General features: G+C 40.5%; 2 protein-coding genes across 8 annotated transcripts in view; one reads left to right on the top strand and one right to left on the bottom strand.

Moving 5' to 3' along the window:
• The first annotated feature begins 264 nt into the window (after positions 1–264).
• On the top strand, positions 265–13,819 carry RNF139 (ring finger protein 139). Its single transcript, XM_033203551.1, has 2 exons — positions 265–1,369; positions 11,748–13,819. The coding sequence occupies exons 1-2, from the start codon at positions 1,189–1,191 to the stop codon at positions 13,559–13,561; spliced, it is 1,995 nt and encodes a 664-aa protein (XP_033059442.1). The 5' UTR covers positions 265–1,188; the 3' UTR covers positions 13,562–13,819.
• Positions 13,820–14,423: 604 nt separating this feature from the next.
• Positions 14,424–20,167, bottom strand: part of TATDN1 (TatD DNase domain containing 1) — a 50,565-nt gene continuing 44,821 nt past the window's right edge. For 4 of the 7 annotated variants that reach the window (XM_033203552.1, XM_033203558.1, XM_033203557.1 and 1 more), the window contains 3 exons: positions 19,661–19,787; positions 17,184–17,279; positions 14,424–14,612 (listed from right to left, as the gene is read on the bottom strand). In XM_033203552.1, the coding sequence (XP_033059443.1) occupies positions 14,510–14,612; positions 17,184–17,279; positions 19,661–19,787 (326 nt within the window). In that variant the 3' untranslated portion in view covers positions 14,424–14,509. The remainder of the gene's footprint in view (positions 14,613–17,183; positions 17,280–19,660; positions 19,788–20,167) is intronic. The other 3 variants (XM_033203554.1, XM_033203553.1, XM_033203559.1) reach the window with 1 other exon arrangement.

A 20,167-nucleotide genomic window follows, 5' to 3' on the forward strand; every position in this document is an offset into this window, starting at 1 on the left:
TCTTGATTCCTATTTTATCTCCCTTAAACTAGGATAGCAAGGTCTAACTTACACTTTCATTTGCTGCTGAAGTTTCGGAACAAAAAGATAGCCAGATCATATTAATTACATGGATAGGCAAGAAAGCATGAGCCCTGACGAGGAAGGAAAGGACTGTCCAGGTGTACTTACCTCAAAGATGAGAAACATCAAAGACAGGAAACCCTAGGTTCTTGCCCTTCAGTCGCTATCTCCTTGCCATTAGTAAAATTCGGCCGATGAATGTCCTCACTTCCGGACATCCCCATCTGAGCAGGAGGTGGGAAGGCTGATGTGCAGATGGATGGGAGGAACCTTTTTCTCGGCAGCGCCCACCACACCCAGCCCAGTGCCACGCACCGCAAGCGCTCCATAAACGCACACAGCGTCGCCCCTACCAGGATCCCGGGTGGCCTTCGCGGCATTTCTCCAGGCGTCGGCTTTCAGACTCCAGCGGGTGGGATAGGTCGAGAGGGCGGCATCTTTTGGCTTTTCTTCTCCCTGGAAGCTCTGAACCATGCTTATGCAACGTTTAATGGGCTCTAATAAAACGGCTAATATTTTGCCCAGAGTAAGCACTACTCCTTCGCTAAGCCAACTCTGCGAGTGTGAAGTTGCAACCCCAAGGCCGGAAGCGCGGCTACCGAAAAGCGTAAGCGCCACGGGGTGGCGTGAAGCTAGAGAGAAAGCCGCGGAGATGGGCGGAAACCATGGCAACCCTGCGTGATGACGACGTGGTGACCGACCCTAGCGCTGGATTATGACGCAGGCAGTGGGCGCGGACTCTGCGGTTCGCTTGACTGACGCCGCAGCCGCTGGGCCTCGCCACAGCAGCAACGGCAGAGGCCAGCGGGCGAGGTCAAGATGGTGGCTCCGCGGGCGGGGGAGGCGGTGGAGGGAGGAGGAGTCAGACCTTAGCCTGCCGGAAACACCGAAACCCAGAGACCTCCTGGGGAGCCGCCGCCGCCGCCCTCTCGGCCGTCGCTGCCTCCGCCGCCTGCTCCACCTTGAGGGACGTGAGCGGGCGGCGGGGCGGGCCGTGAGAGAGACAGGAGAGGAAGGAAGGCAGGGGCGGAGTTGCCTGCCTTAGCCCCCGCCCCCGGCCGCGGCCCCGGGCCCTGCCCCGCGTGGCCCTGCCCGGCCCGCCCAGCCCCGGTGTGGCAGCGGCTCATGGCGGCGGTGGGGCCCCCGCAGCAGCAGGTGCGGATGGCCCATCAGCAGGTCTGGGCGGCGCTCGAAGTGGCGCTCCGGGTGCCCTGCCTTTACATCATCGACGCCATCTTCAACTCCTATCCCGATTCCAGCCAAAGCCGGTTCTGCATCGTGCTCCAGATCTTTCTCCGGCTCCTTGGTAAGGGAACAGGGTACCCTGCGTCTCGGGACCGCTCTGCGGGCCGAGATGTGCCCCGAGGAGCGGGCAGGCGTGCGAGGCCGTGGGGTCGAATATGTGTCTTTGGGAACTACAGTTTCATCCCTGAAAGGGTCGTCTTTACGGGGTGGGAGGGGGAAGGAGATGATACTTGTCTGAGTTGACAGCGGAGCAGTCAGTCCCCCTAGCGAGGACTCAGTGTTGTACCTCAGTGAGAGGGGGAGAAAGCAAGGATGCGTGAGTATGCAGCTCTTTGCCCGTTTCTCTTGGGAAATGAGTACTGGCTTACCGCGTCCTATGCGACAGCCTTCGAAAAAACAACTGTATCCCAGTCTTGTCGTGTGTGACCTTGGACTGCTGCCAAGGCGTGGGCCTCAGTTTCCGTTTATTACAAAATGCAGAGTACTTGTATGTTGTCACTTATGCTACACCCAAGGGTCCACAGGATCGTGAAGTGTCTGCAGTAAATGACATCCAAGCGAAGGAGACAGGGTTTCGAATGTCAGACCTTGAAACCATTACCAAAAATTCTCATGAAAGCGCGATGCTTAAATCGAGTCCTAAAATTTCCATGAATAAACGAGAAGGTATTGAAGATGACTGTAAAAACTGATGAGACATTTGCCAAAGAAACTTCTGAAAATCATTTTTTGTTTCGTATGGATGGAGTGTTAAAAGTATCTTGTATTTCATTTCTTCTGCTCCGTGTTCACTTACATCATCAGAGTGAGATGCATTTATGCGTAAAATAATTTTTCAAGTAATTGCAACTTGGCAGTTTTTGTGGATGAGGTCATTCTGGTGATCGGTCTTAAGTAGGCTAGTGCTTTTGAAGTGTTGCTGAGGGCAGACTGAGGGTGAGGTCTTTACCAAGCCTTTCTGAATTACAAGCCATCTGTTGCTTTATTCCTTCAAAAGAGGAGTGGCAATAAAGGCCGAATTTTGTTCTTAGCAATAAATAGCCATATTTTACATTTCTCTGGTACTTTCCTTTTGCAAAGCATTTTCAATGGTATTATCTAACCTAACCTTCAAACATCCCCCAGAGGTGGGCGGTGGTATTCTCATTTTACAAACCAGGAAACAGGGTCCTAGAGGTTAAGTGTTGCTCTTGGTAGGCAGCCGGTAAGTGGTTGCCAGAGCCTGGGGCTTAAAAATCTTTTGACATTAAGTATGGTTTACTTTTCTCCCTAACAGCTGCAGTCCAGATACAGAATGCTATAGTAATGATCGTATGCTAGATCTTAAAACTAAAGATGTGAACGTGATGTTCAGCTCAAGCTGCTTGTAACCCACCGGCTACCTGATTCCAGCCGCTCCTACTTGCCACTGCTAACGTGTACCACCACCACAATTTGTGTTACAAATTGGGCTCTGTTTGAGAGGATTCTGCATGTTCAGCCCAGAATTAGTGTATGTAGTGACTGCTTTGAATATTCTTACAGCATGATGACTGCAGATTCTCTGAGAATCCCTTTGGGACCTGGTGCTTTAATGCAATTCTCTGTTGAGCTTCAGGCTAGGCAGCTTCAAGGAAAAGAAGTATTTTCTTTAATTAAATAATTTGTAGTTTAAGAACGTTGAACAAAGTAATCTGGTATTTTCCTTGTACTAGCCATGCTTCTTTTGTAACAAGTCTCGGAAGTCTGTGTTTGACAGTTTAAAGAAGAGCGTGACTTAAGGCGACTGCTCAATGCTTTGGTTTCTTATTTTTACCTTTTAAAAAAATGGACAATGATGACATCTGTTTCATAGGGCGTTAAAGACAATAAAACTATTTTAATGCTTCATTTAATACCATATTTTGTTAGATATTTTGGTCTTTTGAAATCATCAGCAAAGTATTGGTGCTGTTTATTTGAAAATTTTGATCCCAGAATCTCTGGATCAGACTTTGAGAAATACGAAATATTTTTCAAATCTATCATCTGACTCTTCTTATATTGTGTCATGTAATTATGCCAATTTTTCACATTTATAAGGATGATAAGAATGAAAAAACTGGTTTTGGTGCTAAAAAATTGTATGTTACTAAAAGACACAGGTTTATGTGTAAAATATGCCAATGGATAGTTGAAATTAATCATTCTGCCTTGTTAGTTTTTTTGTAGTTGTAGACTTCTCAGTACTACTGTGTATAAGTCTTACCACTTGTCAACCTCACCCTTTTCTTTAAAATTAATGTGTAAAAATGGAAATCTATCTCTAAGTAAAAAGCATTACCAGTTTTATGTATGGTGGTAGAAGTATTTACTCCCCTCTACCTACAAAGTGGTGCTACAACTGTACCTTAATTTGATACCAAAACTAATTTGAGATTTCAACCGGTTGGAAAATAAAGCAACTCCTTTTGGAGATCCAAATAAAATTCTATGACAATATATAGAATATTTAAGAACATAAAGCCATGTCTTAAGGGATGTTAAATACTAAATGAAACTCAACCCAGAGCAGCATAATGCTGAGTTAGCAAATTTAAATTTTTAACCAAGGCAGAAAATGCAAGCCTAGGAGTTTAATAGTATTACTCATGGTGATAATTCATTGAGATGGGAAAAGTCTTTAAACCTAACAGCAAACCCAGAAGATCCAAGGAAAAATCTGATAAATTTCAGTACATAAAAATGAAAAGCTTTTTTATGGCAAACTTTAAAAATCCTTAAATGACAAACTGAGAGAAAATACTTGTATCATAAGTGATTCACGTTCTAGTAAGTGTTTACTCTGCCAGGGAAGTTTAGGCAGGAGAATCACTTGAACCAGGGAGTTGCAAGTTGCAGTGAGCCGAGATCGCACTACTGCACTCCAGCCTGGCAACAGAGCGAGACTGTCTAAAAAAAAAAAAAAAAAAAAAAAAAAACAAGCAAAAACTTATACTCCCTTAGGAAAATCCCTAAGACAAGCAATTCACAATTAACAAAATGCAGATGTTCAATAAGCAAGAGAAAAAGTATTTAGCCCTTCCTGCAGGAGCTTGATTTTATGGGGGGAAAACAAGGACTTAGCCTTACTTATAATTAAATACAGTCAAGACGAGGTATGGTGGATCACACCTGTAATCCCAGCACTTTGGGAGGCCGAGGCGGGCAGATCGCTTGAGGCCAGGAGTTTGACACCAGCCTGGCCAAATGGTGCAACCCGTGTCTACCAAAAAGTCGGGCGCAGTGACTCCTGCCCATAGTCCCAGCTACTCTGGAGGCTGAGGCACGAGAATCACTTGAACCGGGGAGGTGGAGGTTGCAGTGAGCCAAGATCACGCCACTGCACTCCAGCCTGGGCGATACAGTGAGACTGTCTCAAAAAAAAAAAAAAAAAAGTCAAAAAAAATTTTATCAGATTGGTGAAAAGTTCAAAGTTTGAATAGTTTTGCAAAGGCATTTACCTTTTTGAAAATTTATACAATTTTGGAAGACTTTTTTTTTTTTTTTTTTTTTGAGACGGAGTTTCACTCTTGTCGCCCAGGCCGCAGTGCAATGGCGCGATCTCCGCTCATGACAACCTCCGCCTCCCCGGTTCGGGCGATTCTCCGGCCTCAGCCTCCCGAGTAGCTGGAGTAGCTGGGATTACAGGCAAGCGCCACCACCCCCGGCTAATTTTTTTTCCTATTTTTAGTAGAGACGGGGTTTCTCCATGTCTGGTCTTCAACTCCCGACCTCAGGTGATCTGCCCTCCTCGGTCTCCCAAAGTGCTGGGATTACAGGCCTGAGCCACTGTGCCCGGCCCGGAAAACTGTTAATTTCAGTGTAAAACCATTTGGAACTATCAACTGTCATTTACAACTGACTTTTTTGTTTGTTTTGTTTTAGAGACAGAGTCTCGCTCTGTCACCAAGGCTGGAGTGCAGTGGCGTGATCTCTGCTCACTGCAACCTCCACCTCCCAGGTTCAAGTGATTCTCCTGCCTCAGCCTCCCGAGTAGCTGGGATGCCTGGCTCGTACAACTTTGGATTCACAATTTCAATTCTAGGGAATTGGCCTAGAGATTTAGTTGTACAAAAGGACTATGGGCAAACACTACTGGAAATAACAAAGCAACAAACTTAATCTAAATATGTATTGATACAAATCTGTCCATTGTATTAGGTCCAGTCATGCAATAAAGTTCTTGAAAGGAATGAGATAGCTATTTTTGGTGCCGAAAAAGGCCTCAGAAAACCTATGAAGTGAAAAAACAAAGCCGAAGTAATTATAAACTAGCAGAGGAATAGACAGAGATTTCTCAACAGTGGCAGTATTGACATTTTGGACAGGATGATTCTTTGTTTGCGGATGGGAGCTCTTTTGAATGCACTGTAAGATTTTTAGCAGCGTCCCTATCCCCTGCCCATTAGATGCAGGAGCACCTTGTACCCCCACAACCCAGTGTGACAGCCAGAGCTGTCTCTAGATATTGCCAAATCCTGGTTGAGAACCACTGAGATAGACAAATAGATTATACTCAGCCTTATTTATAATTAAATACATAGCCCGGAAACAGACACAAATGTATATATAGATATAATGTGTTTCAGAGAGAGAATTGAAGTACATTGAGGTAAACATGGACTGTTGAATTAATGATCATTTTGTTACACCTTTGGAAATAAATTATACTAGATGTCTACCTCATGTCAATATATAAACAGTCACTTCTAGACTGGGCAGTGTAGTGAGACCCTGTCTCTGCAAAAATCAAAGTTTTAAAAAATAGCCATACTTGGCAGTGGGTTCCTGTAGTCCTATCTACTCAGGAGGCTGGGGTGAGAAGATCGCTTGGGCCCAGGAGTTGAAGGCTGCAGTGAGCTATGATTGCATAACTGCACTCCAGCCTGGGTGACAGAGCAAGACCCTGTCTCTTAAAAAATAGTCATTTCTAAGTGTATTCTTACCTAGATGTATATGTAAATATGAAATGAAGAACTTTAAATTTTTAGAAAAAAATATGGAATATCTTATTTTTCCAATCTTAGATTAAGGAAGAAATTCCGTAAAAATATATAAAAGCAAATACATAATGAAGATTGATAAATGGAATGATATTGAGGTTAAAAACCTATGTAAATTAAAAGATCACACCACTGCCCTCCAGCCTGGGCGACAGAGCGAGACTCCCTCACTAAAAAAAAAGAAAGAAAGTGAAATCTTGGGTAAGGGGGAACTACTGTACTTACATTTACCCATTTATTATAAAGGCAGTTACAAAGGACACAGATGAATTAACCAGATGGAAGGAGATGTACTAGGTGAGGCAAAGAAGGAGAGAAGGGGAGAAGGGGCGTGGAGCCTCAGTGTTCAGCTGAGAGCTCACAGAACTCAGTCCTTTTGGGTTTTTATGGAAGCTTCCTTAAATAGGCATGATTGATTAAATCACTAGTCATTGGTTTACGGACTCAAGCTTCAGCTTCTTTCCCCTCCCCAAAAGTGGGGGCTGGGGGTAGGAATCAAAGGTATAACCCTTAATCACTGGGTTGATTCTCCTGGCTACCTAGCCCCCATCCTGGAGCTATCTAGGGGCCCCCAGGCACCAGTCATCTGATTATTGTACAAAACAGTCATCACTCCAGAGATTCCAAGGATTTTAGAAGCTATGTCAGAAAATGGGATAAAGACCAAATATTAATTTTTTTTTTTTTTTATGATATCACAGATGGGAAAAGACAAACTAGAAAAACTTGCTTTAACTCTTCATTTAACACCTCTCTGTAGGGTTTGGCTTTTTAAAATCCATGTTCATATATTTTTGATAAAAGCATACTTGTTATAATTTTAGGTTAAAAGCAAAAGCTTAATTTTGTGTTATTACTACTTAGAATACCATTTTTTTTTTTTTACCTAAAATAAGAATCCAATAGAAATTTTTTCTTTATAATTTATCAAGTATGCTAACAGATTAACAACATTTCAAGACACTTTGTTGTAAACTTCATTGCAGAAGGCTCCCTTGGGAGTAAGGTGGTAGTAATATTTATTTCTGTGCTTTTCCATATTATTCTGTCAGGTATTGAAATGTTTTCCACAAGTTGCTTTTTGTTTTAAAGGTATTTCAGGTACTTGGAGAATTGTAAATATTATGTTTTGTACCCTGATTTTTAGTCATAAGTTTCCAAAAGAGGGTAAGGGTATGAATAGACTTTACACATAAAAGAGTGAAACACTTTGTTATGTAACATGTATAGTAAGTTTTTAATTTTTTCCTTTGTTTTTATTTGCCTGTTTTTGGTAATCCAAATTGAGAAGGCCTGAACTTTCATGAGTTGAGTTCATATGTAGTTTCAAAGTTCCTGAATTGATTTGGATACCTGCCTCTTTTTGACTACCTTGAAAACTCTAGTGAACTCTCTTAATCACAGGAGAATTGGACTGGGATCTCCGAGTTGTGATTTCAGTAAATTCTGTTCTCTTTTAATTTTTTATGAAGCAGCATCTATATACAGCCTTGATTACTTGTGCAAGTCACTTCCAAATCCTAATGAGAAACTGTCTCTGGACTTTCTTAGATCTACAGTGTAAATACCAAGAAAGCGTTTTATATCTAAAGTAAAAATGCACTGAAACTTTGATATTATTCTGCAGAGGCCATGAGAAAGATGATTACTTTGGAGACTTATTACTTGGGATGTTTGCTTTTAAAATGAGAGCAGATTCTTCCCAAATTCCGTAAGTAGGAATGTGAATATAAAAGGAAAATCTGTGAACTCCACATACCTACAAACTTTGGGTAGGAATTAAAACGTGTACTGTTCTTGAAATGTTAACTCACCGTTACATCTTGGGGAGTGTGATTTTAATCAGGATGGAGTATTGTCAGATTGTTACTTGCTGGGACACATCCAAATTTTGAGGTTGTAGTCTTACTACATTATTTGTCTATTTGATGCCTTCCCCTTTTTTCTTTGATACATTTGCATAAAGCACAATGGCACTTTTTCACTAGAAATGTTTCTAAAACCCAAATCATTTCTTCATTTGTGTGTGGTAAAAAAAAGCTTCAGGAAAAAAGTTATTAGAATTTTAAAAAATAGTTACAAAATTATAGCAAAGGTCATGAATTGTTACTGAAGATTAATTTACTACTTTGTGAATAGCAAGTTGACAAAAATAATTTACAGTTCCTGCTTGACTTTCTCCCCTCTAAGTGGCATAAAGTGGAACTAGAGTTTTTTTGTTTTGGTTTTGACCCAACTTAGAAGATTTGTTTTAAAGTTTCTGAAGTTTTGTCTCAGGAAAATAAGGTTGTTTTCCATGTAGAGAATGTAAGATTACATATGGCATCTGGTAGGCTGAATTAATTCCATTTCCTTATTACCTTCCATGGAAGAAGTTTCTAATAAAAAAAATTTTCTGGGTGGGGCACAGTGGTTCACACCTATAATCCCAGCACTATGGGAGGCCGAGGCGGGCGGATCACCTGAGGTCAGGAGTTCCAGACTAACCTGACTAACGTGGAGAAACCCTGCCTCTATTGAAAATGCTGAATTAGCCGGGCATGGTGGTACATGCCTGTAATCCCCGCTACTCGGGAGGCTGAGGCAGGAGAATCGCTTGAACCTGGGAGGCAGAGGTTGCAGTGAGCTGAGATCATGCCATTGCACTCCAGCCTGGGCAACAAGAGTGAAACTCCATTTAAAAAAACAAACAAAACATATTTCCTGTTAAAAGAGCCTGTTCTGAGCTCATAACTCTTTGGGAGATGATTAGTGGCTGATTTGCTTGGGGAATCAGGTGGTTTGTATTTAGAGGTTTATTATATGTCTTCTACTTTATTGTGTCCTTTTGTTTTCCTTTTCACAAATGACACTTTGGCACAGAATACATTTTAAATCCCTGGACAGAGTCATCACTTAAAGGAACTAGCCCTTGCCTATATGTGCAATGGATTGTGAAATGCGTCCACTGTAATAATATGCAGTGTCTTGATTACCTGCTGAAATAAGGTGGATAGATGGATTTTTATTTTATTTAATATTTATGTATTTTGAGACAGGGTCTCCCTCTGTCACCCAGGCTGGCGTGCAGTGGTGTGATCTCAGCTCTCTGCAACTTCTGCCTCCTAGGTTCAAGCGATTCTCCCACCTCAACGCCCTGAGTAGCTGGGAGTACAGGCATGTGCCACCACGCCTGGCAAATTTTTATATTTTTGGTAAAGACAAGGTTTCACCACGTTGACATGGTCTTGAACTTCTGGCCTCAAGTGATCCACCCGCCTCAGCCTCCAAAGTGCTGGGATTACTGGTGTGAGCCACCGCGCCCGGCCAAGATGGATTTTTAACTTGGAGTTTGTCACTTTTTCTGTCCTCCAGGGTGTGGTTTCTCATTGTCTTTTTCATAGATTTTATTTTTCAAGCAGGCTATATTTTGTCATTGCCTTTAAAAACATCCAGAAGTGACAGACATTCCCAGTGTCATTCCCAATGTCCCAATAAGTACAATGAATACTAATTGTACTTATTTTGTACAGAATATTGTAGGATCCATAGATGGACAGGGTAGGATCTTTGCTTTCTGTTACAGATACATGTATAATAGGGTAGATTATGCTTAGATAACTGCAGACTACAGTATCAGGTGGTATATGAGTGTTAAGTGTTTCACTAAGTTCTGCAGGTATGCTGAAAGAACAGTTTCTATCAAAGAAAGTAGGTTTCTAGGATAAGTAGGATTTGAACAGTCAGGGATTGGGAAGTTGGTGGGGACATCATTCCAAGCAAAGAGAATGTAAACACTGCTCTAGCTATAGTGGAGAAAGGAATGTGTTTGGGGAACCCAAGTCTGGTGCATTGATGTGTGTGCGCGTTAGGAGGAGTATTACTGTAAAGCAAATTGGATCCTTGAATGCCAGGAGCAAGAATGTAGATTTTAGTTGATAGTAATTTCAGAGCCGCTGAAGTATTTTGAGCAGAGGAATGAAGAAAGGCAATTTGGTGATGGCTTGTAGATGGATTTAGACAAGATGAGGGGTTTTTTGAGACAGACTAATTGGTGTCACAGAAAAGGGAGATAGAGGTGTTAGAAGAATTTGGCAACTAATTGGCAAAGTTTGAGCATGTGGGGCTGGGTTGGGAGTATCTCTAAGAGAACAATAATGGTACCTTCAACTGAAATAGCAAATCACAAGGAAAAGCTGATTCTAGGTTAAGGCAAGTTGAGTTTCAGAACTTTGGAAATTTGCAGTTGTAATGTAGGAGTGAAAAGCAGGTGAGTATTCAGATGACATTCCCATTGTTGAAACCTTGGATAATAATGTGTTTATTGTAATCCTACTTAAAATGTGCATTTCTGTCAGAGTACAAAGAAAGATGGTGTCTATGAAGTGGGGGAAGGAGAATTATCAGTGTCTAAAAACATGTCTTAGTTTTCTGAGTGTTACTTTTGTAATGTGAAGAACAATAAAAAGATGACTATTTTAAGAAACAGATTCAGCATTGTACAGGAAAAAGGGAACTTGGAGGGTGTTTCTAAGTCTGAAGGAAACTAGGAGGAAAGAAAACCTGAATTTTGGATCCTTTGGAGAATGCTCAGAGTTAAGGAGTAGGAAGTAAGAGTTGGCATGCGTTCACAGTTTGAAGAAAAGGAGGAATTAGGTGGAAATGTAAAACTTGAACTTGATTTCCTAAAGAATGCTTTAAAAAAAAAAATCTAAAACTCGGCTGGGCGCGGTGGCTCACGCCTGTAATCCCAGCACTTTGGGAGGCAAGGCGGTCGGATCACTTGAGGTCAGGAGTTAGAGACCAGTCTGGCCAACATGGTGAAACCCTGTCTCTACTAAAAATACAAAAATTAGCTGGGGGTGGTGGCAGGTGCCTGTAATCCCAGCTACTTGGGAGGCTGAGGCAGGAGAATTGCTTGAGTCTGGGAGGCAGAGGTTGCAGTGAGCTGAGATTGCGCCAGTGCACTCCAGCTTGGGCAATGGAGTGAGACTCTGTCTCAATGAATCAATAATAAATGAATCTAAAACTTAATAGGAACAAATGTTTTCCATTTGGGTTATTTTTAACCCAATTTTTAAAATTATCTTAATGATTATGAAATGATAAAGGACATTCTTTTGAGTTTTAAAACTTGTTAAAATGTATGTACCTCTACACATTCATCTTGAGGAGACACTTTAGTAATTTGGTGCCTTGGACATATATACAGTGTTACTTGAAATACTTTGGAAATTAGAAAGGAATGAAATTTTAAAGAATAATTTATTATGTTTGGTCTGTCCTCCTGAACTCTGACCGTACAAAACCTTTATTGCCCTTTAAGCCTAAATCATCTTGAGGCTTAATGTTCATAACTGAAAATATTCATATTTCCTAACTAAAGAATATCATAACTATTAGTGGGAAACATTCTTACAAATACTTCATTCAAATGACTTTCTTTCTTTTTTTTAGGTATATTTGTATCCAGTATTGTTCTGATCTTGTCACAACGATCACTTTTCAAGTTTTACATGTACAGCTCAGCCTTTCTATTAGCTGCAACTTCAGTGTTGGTGAATTACTATGCTTCTTTGCACATTGACTTCTATGGTGCCTACAATACATCAGCTTTTGGAATTGAGCTGCTTCCTCGAAAAGGTCCCTCGCTGTGGATGGCACTTATCGTTCTACAGCTAACGTTTGGAATTGGATACGTTACACTACTCCAGATTCATTCCATCTATTCACAATTAATTATTTTGGATCTCTTGGTTCCTGTAATAGGCTTAATCACAGAGCTACCATTACACATCAGAGAGACTTTAGTGTTTACTTCTTCCTTGATTCTCACATTAAATACAATGCTTGTCTTGGCAGTGAAACTGAAATGGTTTTATTATTCCACACGATATGTTTATCTTTTAGTGAGGCACATGTATCGAATTTATGGATTACAGTTATTGATGGAGGACACATGGAAGAGGATTCGTTTCCCAGACATACTGCGAGTCTTTTGGCTAACAAGAGTTACTGCTCAGGCTACAGTGTTAATGTACATCTTAAGGATGGCAAATGAAACTGATTCCTTCTTTATTTCTTGGGATGATTTTTGGGACCTCATTTGCAATCTTATAATTAGTGGATGTGATTCTACACTAACTGTACTGGGCATGAGTGCTGTAATTTCCTCAGTAGCCCATTACTTGGGGCTTGGAATACTGGCCTTTATTGGATCAACTGAGGAAGATGACAGGCGGCTTGGCTTTGTTGCACCTGTTTTATTTTTTATTTTGGCTCTTCAGACTGGGTTAAGTGGGCTAAGACCAGAAGAGAGACTTATTCGCTTAAGTAGAAACATGTGCCTTTTATTAACTGCAGTCCTGCATTTTATCCATGGAATGACAGACCCTGTATTAATGTCTCTCAGTGCCTCTCATGTGTCATCTTTTCGTAGACATTTTCCTGTGCTGTTTGTCTCTGCTTGCCTGTTTATTCTTCCTGTCTTACTCAGTTATGTTCTTTGGCATCACTATGCACTAAATACATGGTTGTTTGCAGTTACAGCATTTTGTGTGGAACTGTGCTTAAAAGTAATTGTTTCTCTCACTGTTTATACGTTATTCATGATTGATGGCTACTATAATGTCCTCTGGGAAAAGCTTGACGATTATGTCTACTACGTTCGTTCAACAGGCAGTATTATTGAATTTATATTTGGAGTTGTAATGTTTGGAAATGGGGCTTACACTATGATGTTTGAGTCAGGAAGTAAAATTCGGGCTTTTATGATGTGCCTACATGCATATTTTAACATCTACTTACAAGCCAAAAATGGCTGGAAGACATTCATGAATCGTAGGACTGCTGTGAAGAAAATTAATTCACTTCCTGAAATAAAAGGGAGCCGCTTACAAGAAATAAATGATGTATGTGCAATCTGCTATCATGAGTTTACAACATCTGCTCGTATTACACCATGTAATCATTATTTCCATGCACTTTGCCTTCGGAAATGGTTGTACATTCAAGATACTTGTCCAATGTGCCATCAGAAAGTATACATCGAAGATGATATCAAGGATAATTCAAATGTATCTAACAACAATGGATTTATTCCACCCAATGAAAATCCAGAGGAAGCTATAAGAGAAGCTGCTGATGAATCTGACAGAGAAGTGAATGAAGATGACAGTACAGATTGTGATGATGATGTGCAAAGAGAAAGAAATGGAGTGATTCAGCACACAGGCGCAGCAGCTGAAGAATTTAATGATGATACTGACTGATGAAAATAGCATTTATTAATCATTGAGGTATTTGTTTAAAATTCAGTTCATCCAAAATGGAGTGATACCCTTCACCTTCAGTGTGTAACCAAGCACAAAAACAGTATCAATGTTGAATCTGTGAATGGTTTTCCGTTTACTGTGATGTGCTACTGTAAATATACCTCTTTAATTACTTCTGGTCTCTTTGGTGACCTGTTTAAATTTGTGTACATTATTGTACATAGAATAAAATGTTTTCACATTTTTATGACAAAATTTGAACAAATAGCTTTTTAATAGCTGTAATGATCATATGGTGCGTCAACTGTGCCAAAGATTCTTCAATGAAATCATATAACATATCTAACTTTGGATCTCAATTTTTCTTGAGAATGGGTGGGAGAATGAAAAAGCAAATCAGGAAACCACATTAAAGTCAAGGAAATAAAATAATTTGACCAGAGGATAAGGGACATGAGAGAGTATTTTAAAACTAAAGAAAATGCCTGCCAGAAGCAACTGAGGAACTTTTTTGAAACTTGAGTAGCAGTGTAATTGAGCTGAGTTTGAAAGTCATGATTCAGAGACTTAGGGTTGAGAAATAAACTGTATCAACTAAACTTTGATATAAACCAGAATGTGCTAAATGTTTTTTATGTAAAATTGGTATATTTGTTAGCCATTCTGTGTCTGCAGTATTGTCATAAAATTGTCCTTTCATTCTTTTGGAGATATTACAGAACAAAAATAGTTTATTATTATTATTGTTTTAAACTAAGGTACTCAATGATATAAAAACATCCTGATCTGATTTTATGAGAAAAAGAAGGGCAATGGTAGGGAATGGTGTGTACCAATATATAGTATTTCTTTAGACAACTTGGAGATAATTTCTTTATTGAAACTATCAGTAAGTTTTACTATGAAATTTTACATACATGATGGAAAGTGGAAGACATATACCAATTATATTCCAGGAAAAAATACTTTAATAGTATTGTTGTATAGTGTATTGGCTAATTCCAGTGGATCCTCATCTCTCACTGCGGACATTATCTCCAATATTTGACTAAAACAAAACAAAAACAAAAATGGTTAAATCTCCAAGTATACATTATGTTTTAAAGCTATACAATAATTTTCCACACAAAGGAAAATATTAGAGCACCTTTAATAGAATAAAGCTTAACAATTAAGTTTTTCAGCAGCATCAACAGAAAAACTTACTGCCAGTAACTACAAACAGATTTATGAACTGTCTGCATATAACTAGAGCTAAGAACCAGGTTCAAGTAAATTATTAAAGCAGACATCTGTATTATGTACACCACTTCTGGCATTAACTGAGTGGAAATGAAGAGTCCTTTTCAATTGTGAGTCATAGCATGTTCCTTAGTGGGTCATGATGAGCATTTCAAACATTGACAAGTACATAGTATGGGTAAGTATTGTTCCATTTTTTGTTTCATTTTATTATGTATGTTTGTCCTAAGTCACAATGTAATCTGTACTGGGGGACAGCGGCCACAGTTGGAAAGCCACTGCTAGAGAACTAGTCCTTGAGAGACAGCAAATGAAGGTATTAGGTTGCTGCAAAAGTAATACTTACTTGGAAAAATGTGTGGTTATTGAGGGGGAGGGCTTTTTGTGCCTCTACCCCTGCGAGAGAGAGAAGTCCAGGTGTCCATCAGTTTCTTTCTTTTTTTTTTTTCTTTCTCTCTCTCTTTCTTCCCTTCCCTTCCCTCCCCCTTCCTTCCTTTCCTTTCCTTTCTTTGCTTCCTTTTTCTTTTTCTTTTTCTTTTTTGAGATGGAGTCTTACTCTGTCGCTCAGGCTGGAGTGCAGTGGCGCGATCTCGGCTCACTGCAACCGTTGCCGCCTGGGTTCAAGTGATTCTCCTGCCTCAGCCTCCTGAGTAGATGGGATTACAGGCGCCTGCCATCACACTCAGCTAATTTTTGTACTTTTAGTAGAGATAAGGTGTCACCATGTTGGCCGGGCTGGTCTTGAACTCCTGACCTCGTGATCCACCCGCCTGGGTCTCCCAAAGTGCTGGGATTACAGGCGTGAGTCAGGGCGCCTGGCCGCATCTTTTCAGTTTCTGTGCTTACAATAATGATGATCCATAGTGTCTCCTAGCAATATTATATATAACATTTTAAATACTGAACTGCAGAGTTCTAAAGTCAAAATTGAACATTTAAATATTCTTTGCCTAAGCTTTTTGTTCCCTTAGTGGGTATCTTAAATGTTAACACCTAAAGGAATTAAGGATGGAGATCTAAGATTAATGGGAATTTAAAAAATTGCTTTGTAATAGTGACTTTCAAAAGCCTTGCTTGATGTTTATACTAAGCAAACATGCTGAATTTTTATCTGACAGTCAAGATATGCTAAAAGCAAATCTATTAACATAAATTAAGACAGTGAAAATCCATTTTTCTTAGGAAACTACCAAATGTCCCTCTGTATGCACTTCTCAGAATTGAAACTCTTGATTAGTGCTGCTGCTGACACAGTTTTGAAGGTCACAGTAGCTTTGCTATATTGCATAGCAAATTAATTTTATTGAAATTAATTTATAAGAAATGTATTGGGCCGGGTGTGGTGGCTCACGCCTGTAATCACAGCACTTTGGGAGGCCAAGGTGGGCAGACTGAGCTCAAGAGTTCGAGATCAGCCTGGGCAACACAGTGAAACCCTATTTCTACTAAAACACAAAAAATTAGCCAGGCGTGGTCGTGGACACCTATAGCCCCACCTACTCAGGAGGCTGAGGCAGAATTGCTTGAACCTGGGAGGTGGAGGTTGCAGAGATTGTGGGGAGCTGAGATTGTGCCACGGCACTCCAGCCTGGGCAACAGAGCGAGAGACTCTCCAAAAAAAAAAAAAGGAAATCTATTGGAGCTTAGGACATCCTATTTTACTATTTGATAATGCAGTTTATGGAAATCTTTGAATAACTCTTCTGTAGTCAAGCCATGCTGTTTCCATACATCTTCAGTGGTCAAAGCTGCAGTTACTCCAAAATGAATATAAAGTTGTTTAATGTCCCTGAGAATTTAGTGGCTTTTGTTTAGTGTGGCACTTTTACAGTAGGCACAGGTTTTGCTTTTTTTTTTTTTTTGAGACAGAGTCTCACACTGTGGCCCAAGCTGGAGTGCAGTGGTGTGATCTTGGCTCACTACAACCTCTGCCTCTCAGGTTCAAGTGATTCTCCTGCCTCAGCCTCCCGAGTAGCTGGGATTACAGGCGCCCACCACCATGCCTGGCTATTTTTTTGTATTTTAGTAGAGACAAGGCTTCTCCACATTGGCCAGGCTGGTTTTGAACTCCTGACCTCAAGTGATCTGCCTGCCTCGCCTCCCAAAGTGGTAGGATTACAGGTGTGAGCCACTGAGCCCAGCCAGGCAAAGGTTTTTAAAGTCTTACAAGATCTGTATGTTTCCTGCCACTATTTCCTTTCCAGCCCCTCCCCATACTGATACCAGTTATAGCTTAAAAAAAAAAAATTGCCACTGTCCTTATTAAAACCCTTTGGGTATTGATAAAATCTAAGCAAAATGCTGGCAGATAAGAGCCCTCACAATCTGGGCTCGCTCTGCCTTCCCAGACTTCTTCCACTTACCCTGTGCATCCTACCTTCTGCCACACTTGCTCCTCTGGATTAGCCAGGCCCTTCTGCAGTCTGCCTTTGCTCCAGGTGTTTGTCTTTCTCTGGCTAACTCCCAGTCACGCCTAGCAAACAACTGAAATGTCACCTTGGTATAGCTCTCTCCTGTTTCCCCTGAAAGCAGACAGTTGATGTGCCCTATGGTCTTGGTCATATATTCCTCCTTGTGTAACAGCACTACTATCTTGGACTCTGTCTGCTTATTTGCTCCAGGAGGGCAGGGATCCTCGCATGACTCACTGAATGCCTTATCTAAAGTGCCAGGCACAGTGTACCTGTTCATCTGGTGGATGGATAGACAGGGGGACTGTCTTGGTTCTTCTGTGTAGACTTAGTAACTTGTACCTTTCCGGACATGGCAGGGGCTCCAAAATATCTGTTGCAAACAATTTATATCTAAAAGACCTCTATAAACATAATTAGAATGTAAAATTGTTAACAGAATGGAGGATGATAAAATGACTTTGCAAGTAGGAATTAACTTGCCAACTCATAATTAGCAGTAGATCAGAGGATTGTGTATTTTTGAAATGTGGTTTAAATCTTTTCAGCTTGTAGATGCTAAATTTTCCTAAGCTCTGCAGCTAACTGAAGAACAGGTATTCATGAAGCCTTCATAGTTCTTTTTTCTTCTGAGACGGAGTTTCGCTCTTGTCACCCAGGCTGGAGTGCAACGGCACAGTCTCTGCTTACTGCAACCTCCGCCTCCTGGGTTCAAGTGATTCTCCTGCCTCAGCCTCCTGAGTAGCTGGCATTACAGGCATCTGCCACCATGCCTGGCTAATTTTGTATTTTTAGTAGAGATGGGATTTCACCATCTTGGCCAGGCTGGTCTCAAGCTCCTGACCTCAGGTGATCTGCCTGCTTCAGCCTCCCAAAGTGCTGGGATTACAGATGTAAGCCACCATGCCCGGCCAGCCTTCATAGTTCTTAAACAGTCTACATTTAAAAACACCTTGAACTTTTGTCTTGCAAATGTACAGCTAAAGTCAACAGCTATAATCTTATATAAGATTAAAGAAATATAAAAAACTGACTTGGATACACTGTTGGGAACTACTTCCTGTAAGCTGGCTGCTGGCAAAATAACAGTTTCTTTTCTCTAGTGTCCTCTTAGATCCCCCCAAAATTGGCTGGGTGTGGTGGCTCACACCTAAAATCCTAGCACTTTGAGAGGCTGAGGTCAGGAGTTTGAGACCAGCCTGGCCAACATGGTAAAACCCCGTCTCTACTAAAAATACAAAAATTAACTGGGTGTTGTGGCACGTGCCTATAGTTCCAGCTACTTGGGAGGTTGAGGCAGGAGAATTGCTTGAACCCAGGGGGTGGAGGTTGCAGTGAGCCGAGATCACTCCACTGCACTCCAGCCTGGGCAACAGAGCGAGATGGTCTCCGAAAAAAAAGGAATTATTTAGAAATACTGTTTCATCACTGAATTTGCAAGTACTTACATTTCTTTATTTTTAAAATTTTTGTTACTTCTTTAGAGACAGGGGTCTCCCTATGTTGCCTGAGCTGATCTTGAACTCCTGAGCTCAGTCTTCCCAAGTAGCTGGGATACAGGCATAGGCCACCCTGCCTGGCTGCTTCAGTTTTAAAGTCTTTGTCAGCTCAAGCATGTTAATAAAGGAAAAGAACCTTTCAAACATATTTTTATAGAGTAATTCTTCACTGTTTTGCCTGCTGGATATTAGATCTGGCTTATCTTCTAATACTATTTTCCTGTTAAAAACTACTGAAAAAAGATGGTGCATATGCAATGAATAGTCTTAAAAGCAACAATCTATTTTGTTTTGTTTTTTACCCCTCATGAAGACACAGTACCAGTTAGTTTTTGTGAATGTGTTATAAGTATGCCCAATTGTCTGAACTGGTAAATTATATAAGACTGATATAATCTAGATTAAGTTATCTGTGCAAAAAAATAAATTGGATTAAGTACCCATTAAAATGATATAACCACTTTTCCTGTTGGTTACCTTTACAGCTCTTTGACAGATGGATAACAGCCCCTCTTTTCACCTGTGCTATACATCACAATTTAAAAGATGATTCTGATCTGCTGCTTTTTTAGGAAATAAAATGTGCTGAAGTCCCACCCCCTTCGATTGGAAAAAGGGGTTTGTCCTTAAGATCACTTATCCTTTTGTTCTGAGGCTTAAAGAAATGTGTTATTTCTTAGATTTAAAGCGGCTGTCAAATCATTTAAATCCAAAATATTCTGCTAAGGCTTTCTTGTTACCAAAGAGTAGCAGGAAGCTGCAGTGAGAATGGGACTTAAACTAGGTATGCAAATTCCTCCAAATCACTGCATTAATATGGTGGCCTTGAACCTGAACGTCACTTGGATTTTGCAAAATTTTAATTCTGTCCCTTGCGTTCATTTTGTAAGTGGCATCTGGTGGTTGACTAATGATTTTGAAGACCATGAAAGCAAAATACTCACATTATATGGCAGGGTTCATTTCTGTCTTTTAAGCAGTGCCCACTTTCCCACTTCTTTTTGGTAGGAAATGCAGTTTTTATATATTTTGATCCAGCATGTGTACTTTTGACTCCACACCAAGGTGCATCTAGTTAAGCAAAGAAAGTGTCTCTTAAGGGCTTTACATTTAAAAAATTTTTTATGACCATTATCGAACTAATACATAACCTCTAAATGATAAACCATGATTCAGCTTCCAAAATGGCACAATTATTGCAACAGAAAACAGTTCTAAGAAAAGCACAAAATCTTGAATTGCATCTTAAATACCTTCTAAAACTCACTTTTATTCCTTTTTTCTGCTAGCATTGTTGGTGTGCAGCATGCTTTAAAAAAAAGACCTGCCTGGGCGACAGAGCGAGACTCCGTCTCAAAAAAAAAGACCTAAACCTTAAATACAATTGTATAACAACATGAAAACATTTAAACAGATTTTTTTTCAGTTTTCAAAATCTTTTTCGGTATGCA

This window comes from Trachypithecus francoisi, unplaced genomic scaffold, assembly GCF_009764315.1.
Source record: "Trachypithecus francoisi isolate TF-2019V2 unplaced genomic scaffold, Tfra_2.0 Lachesis_group7, whole genome shotgun sequence".
Taxonomy (NCBI): Eukaryota; Metazoa; Chordata; class Mammalia; order Primates; family Cercopithecidae; genus Trachypithecus; species Trachypithecus francoisi.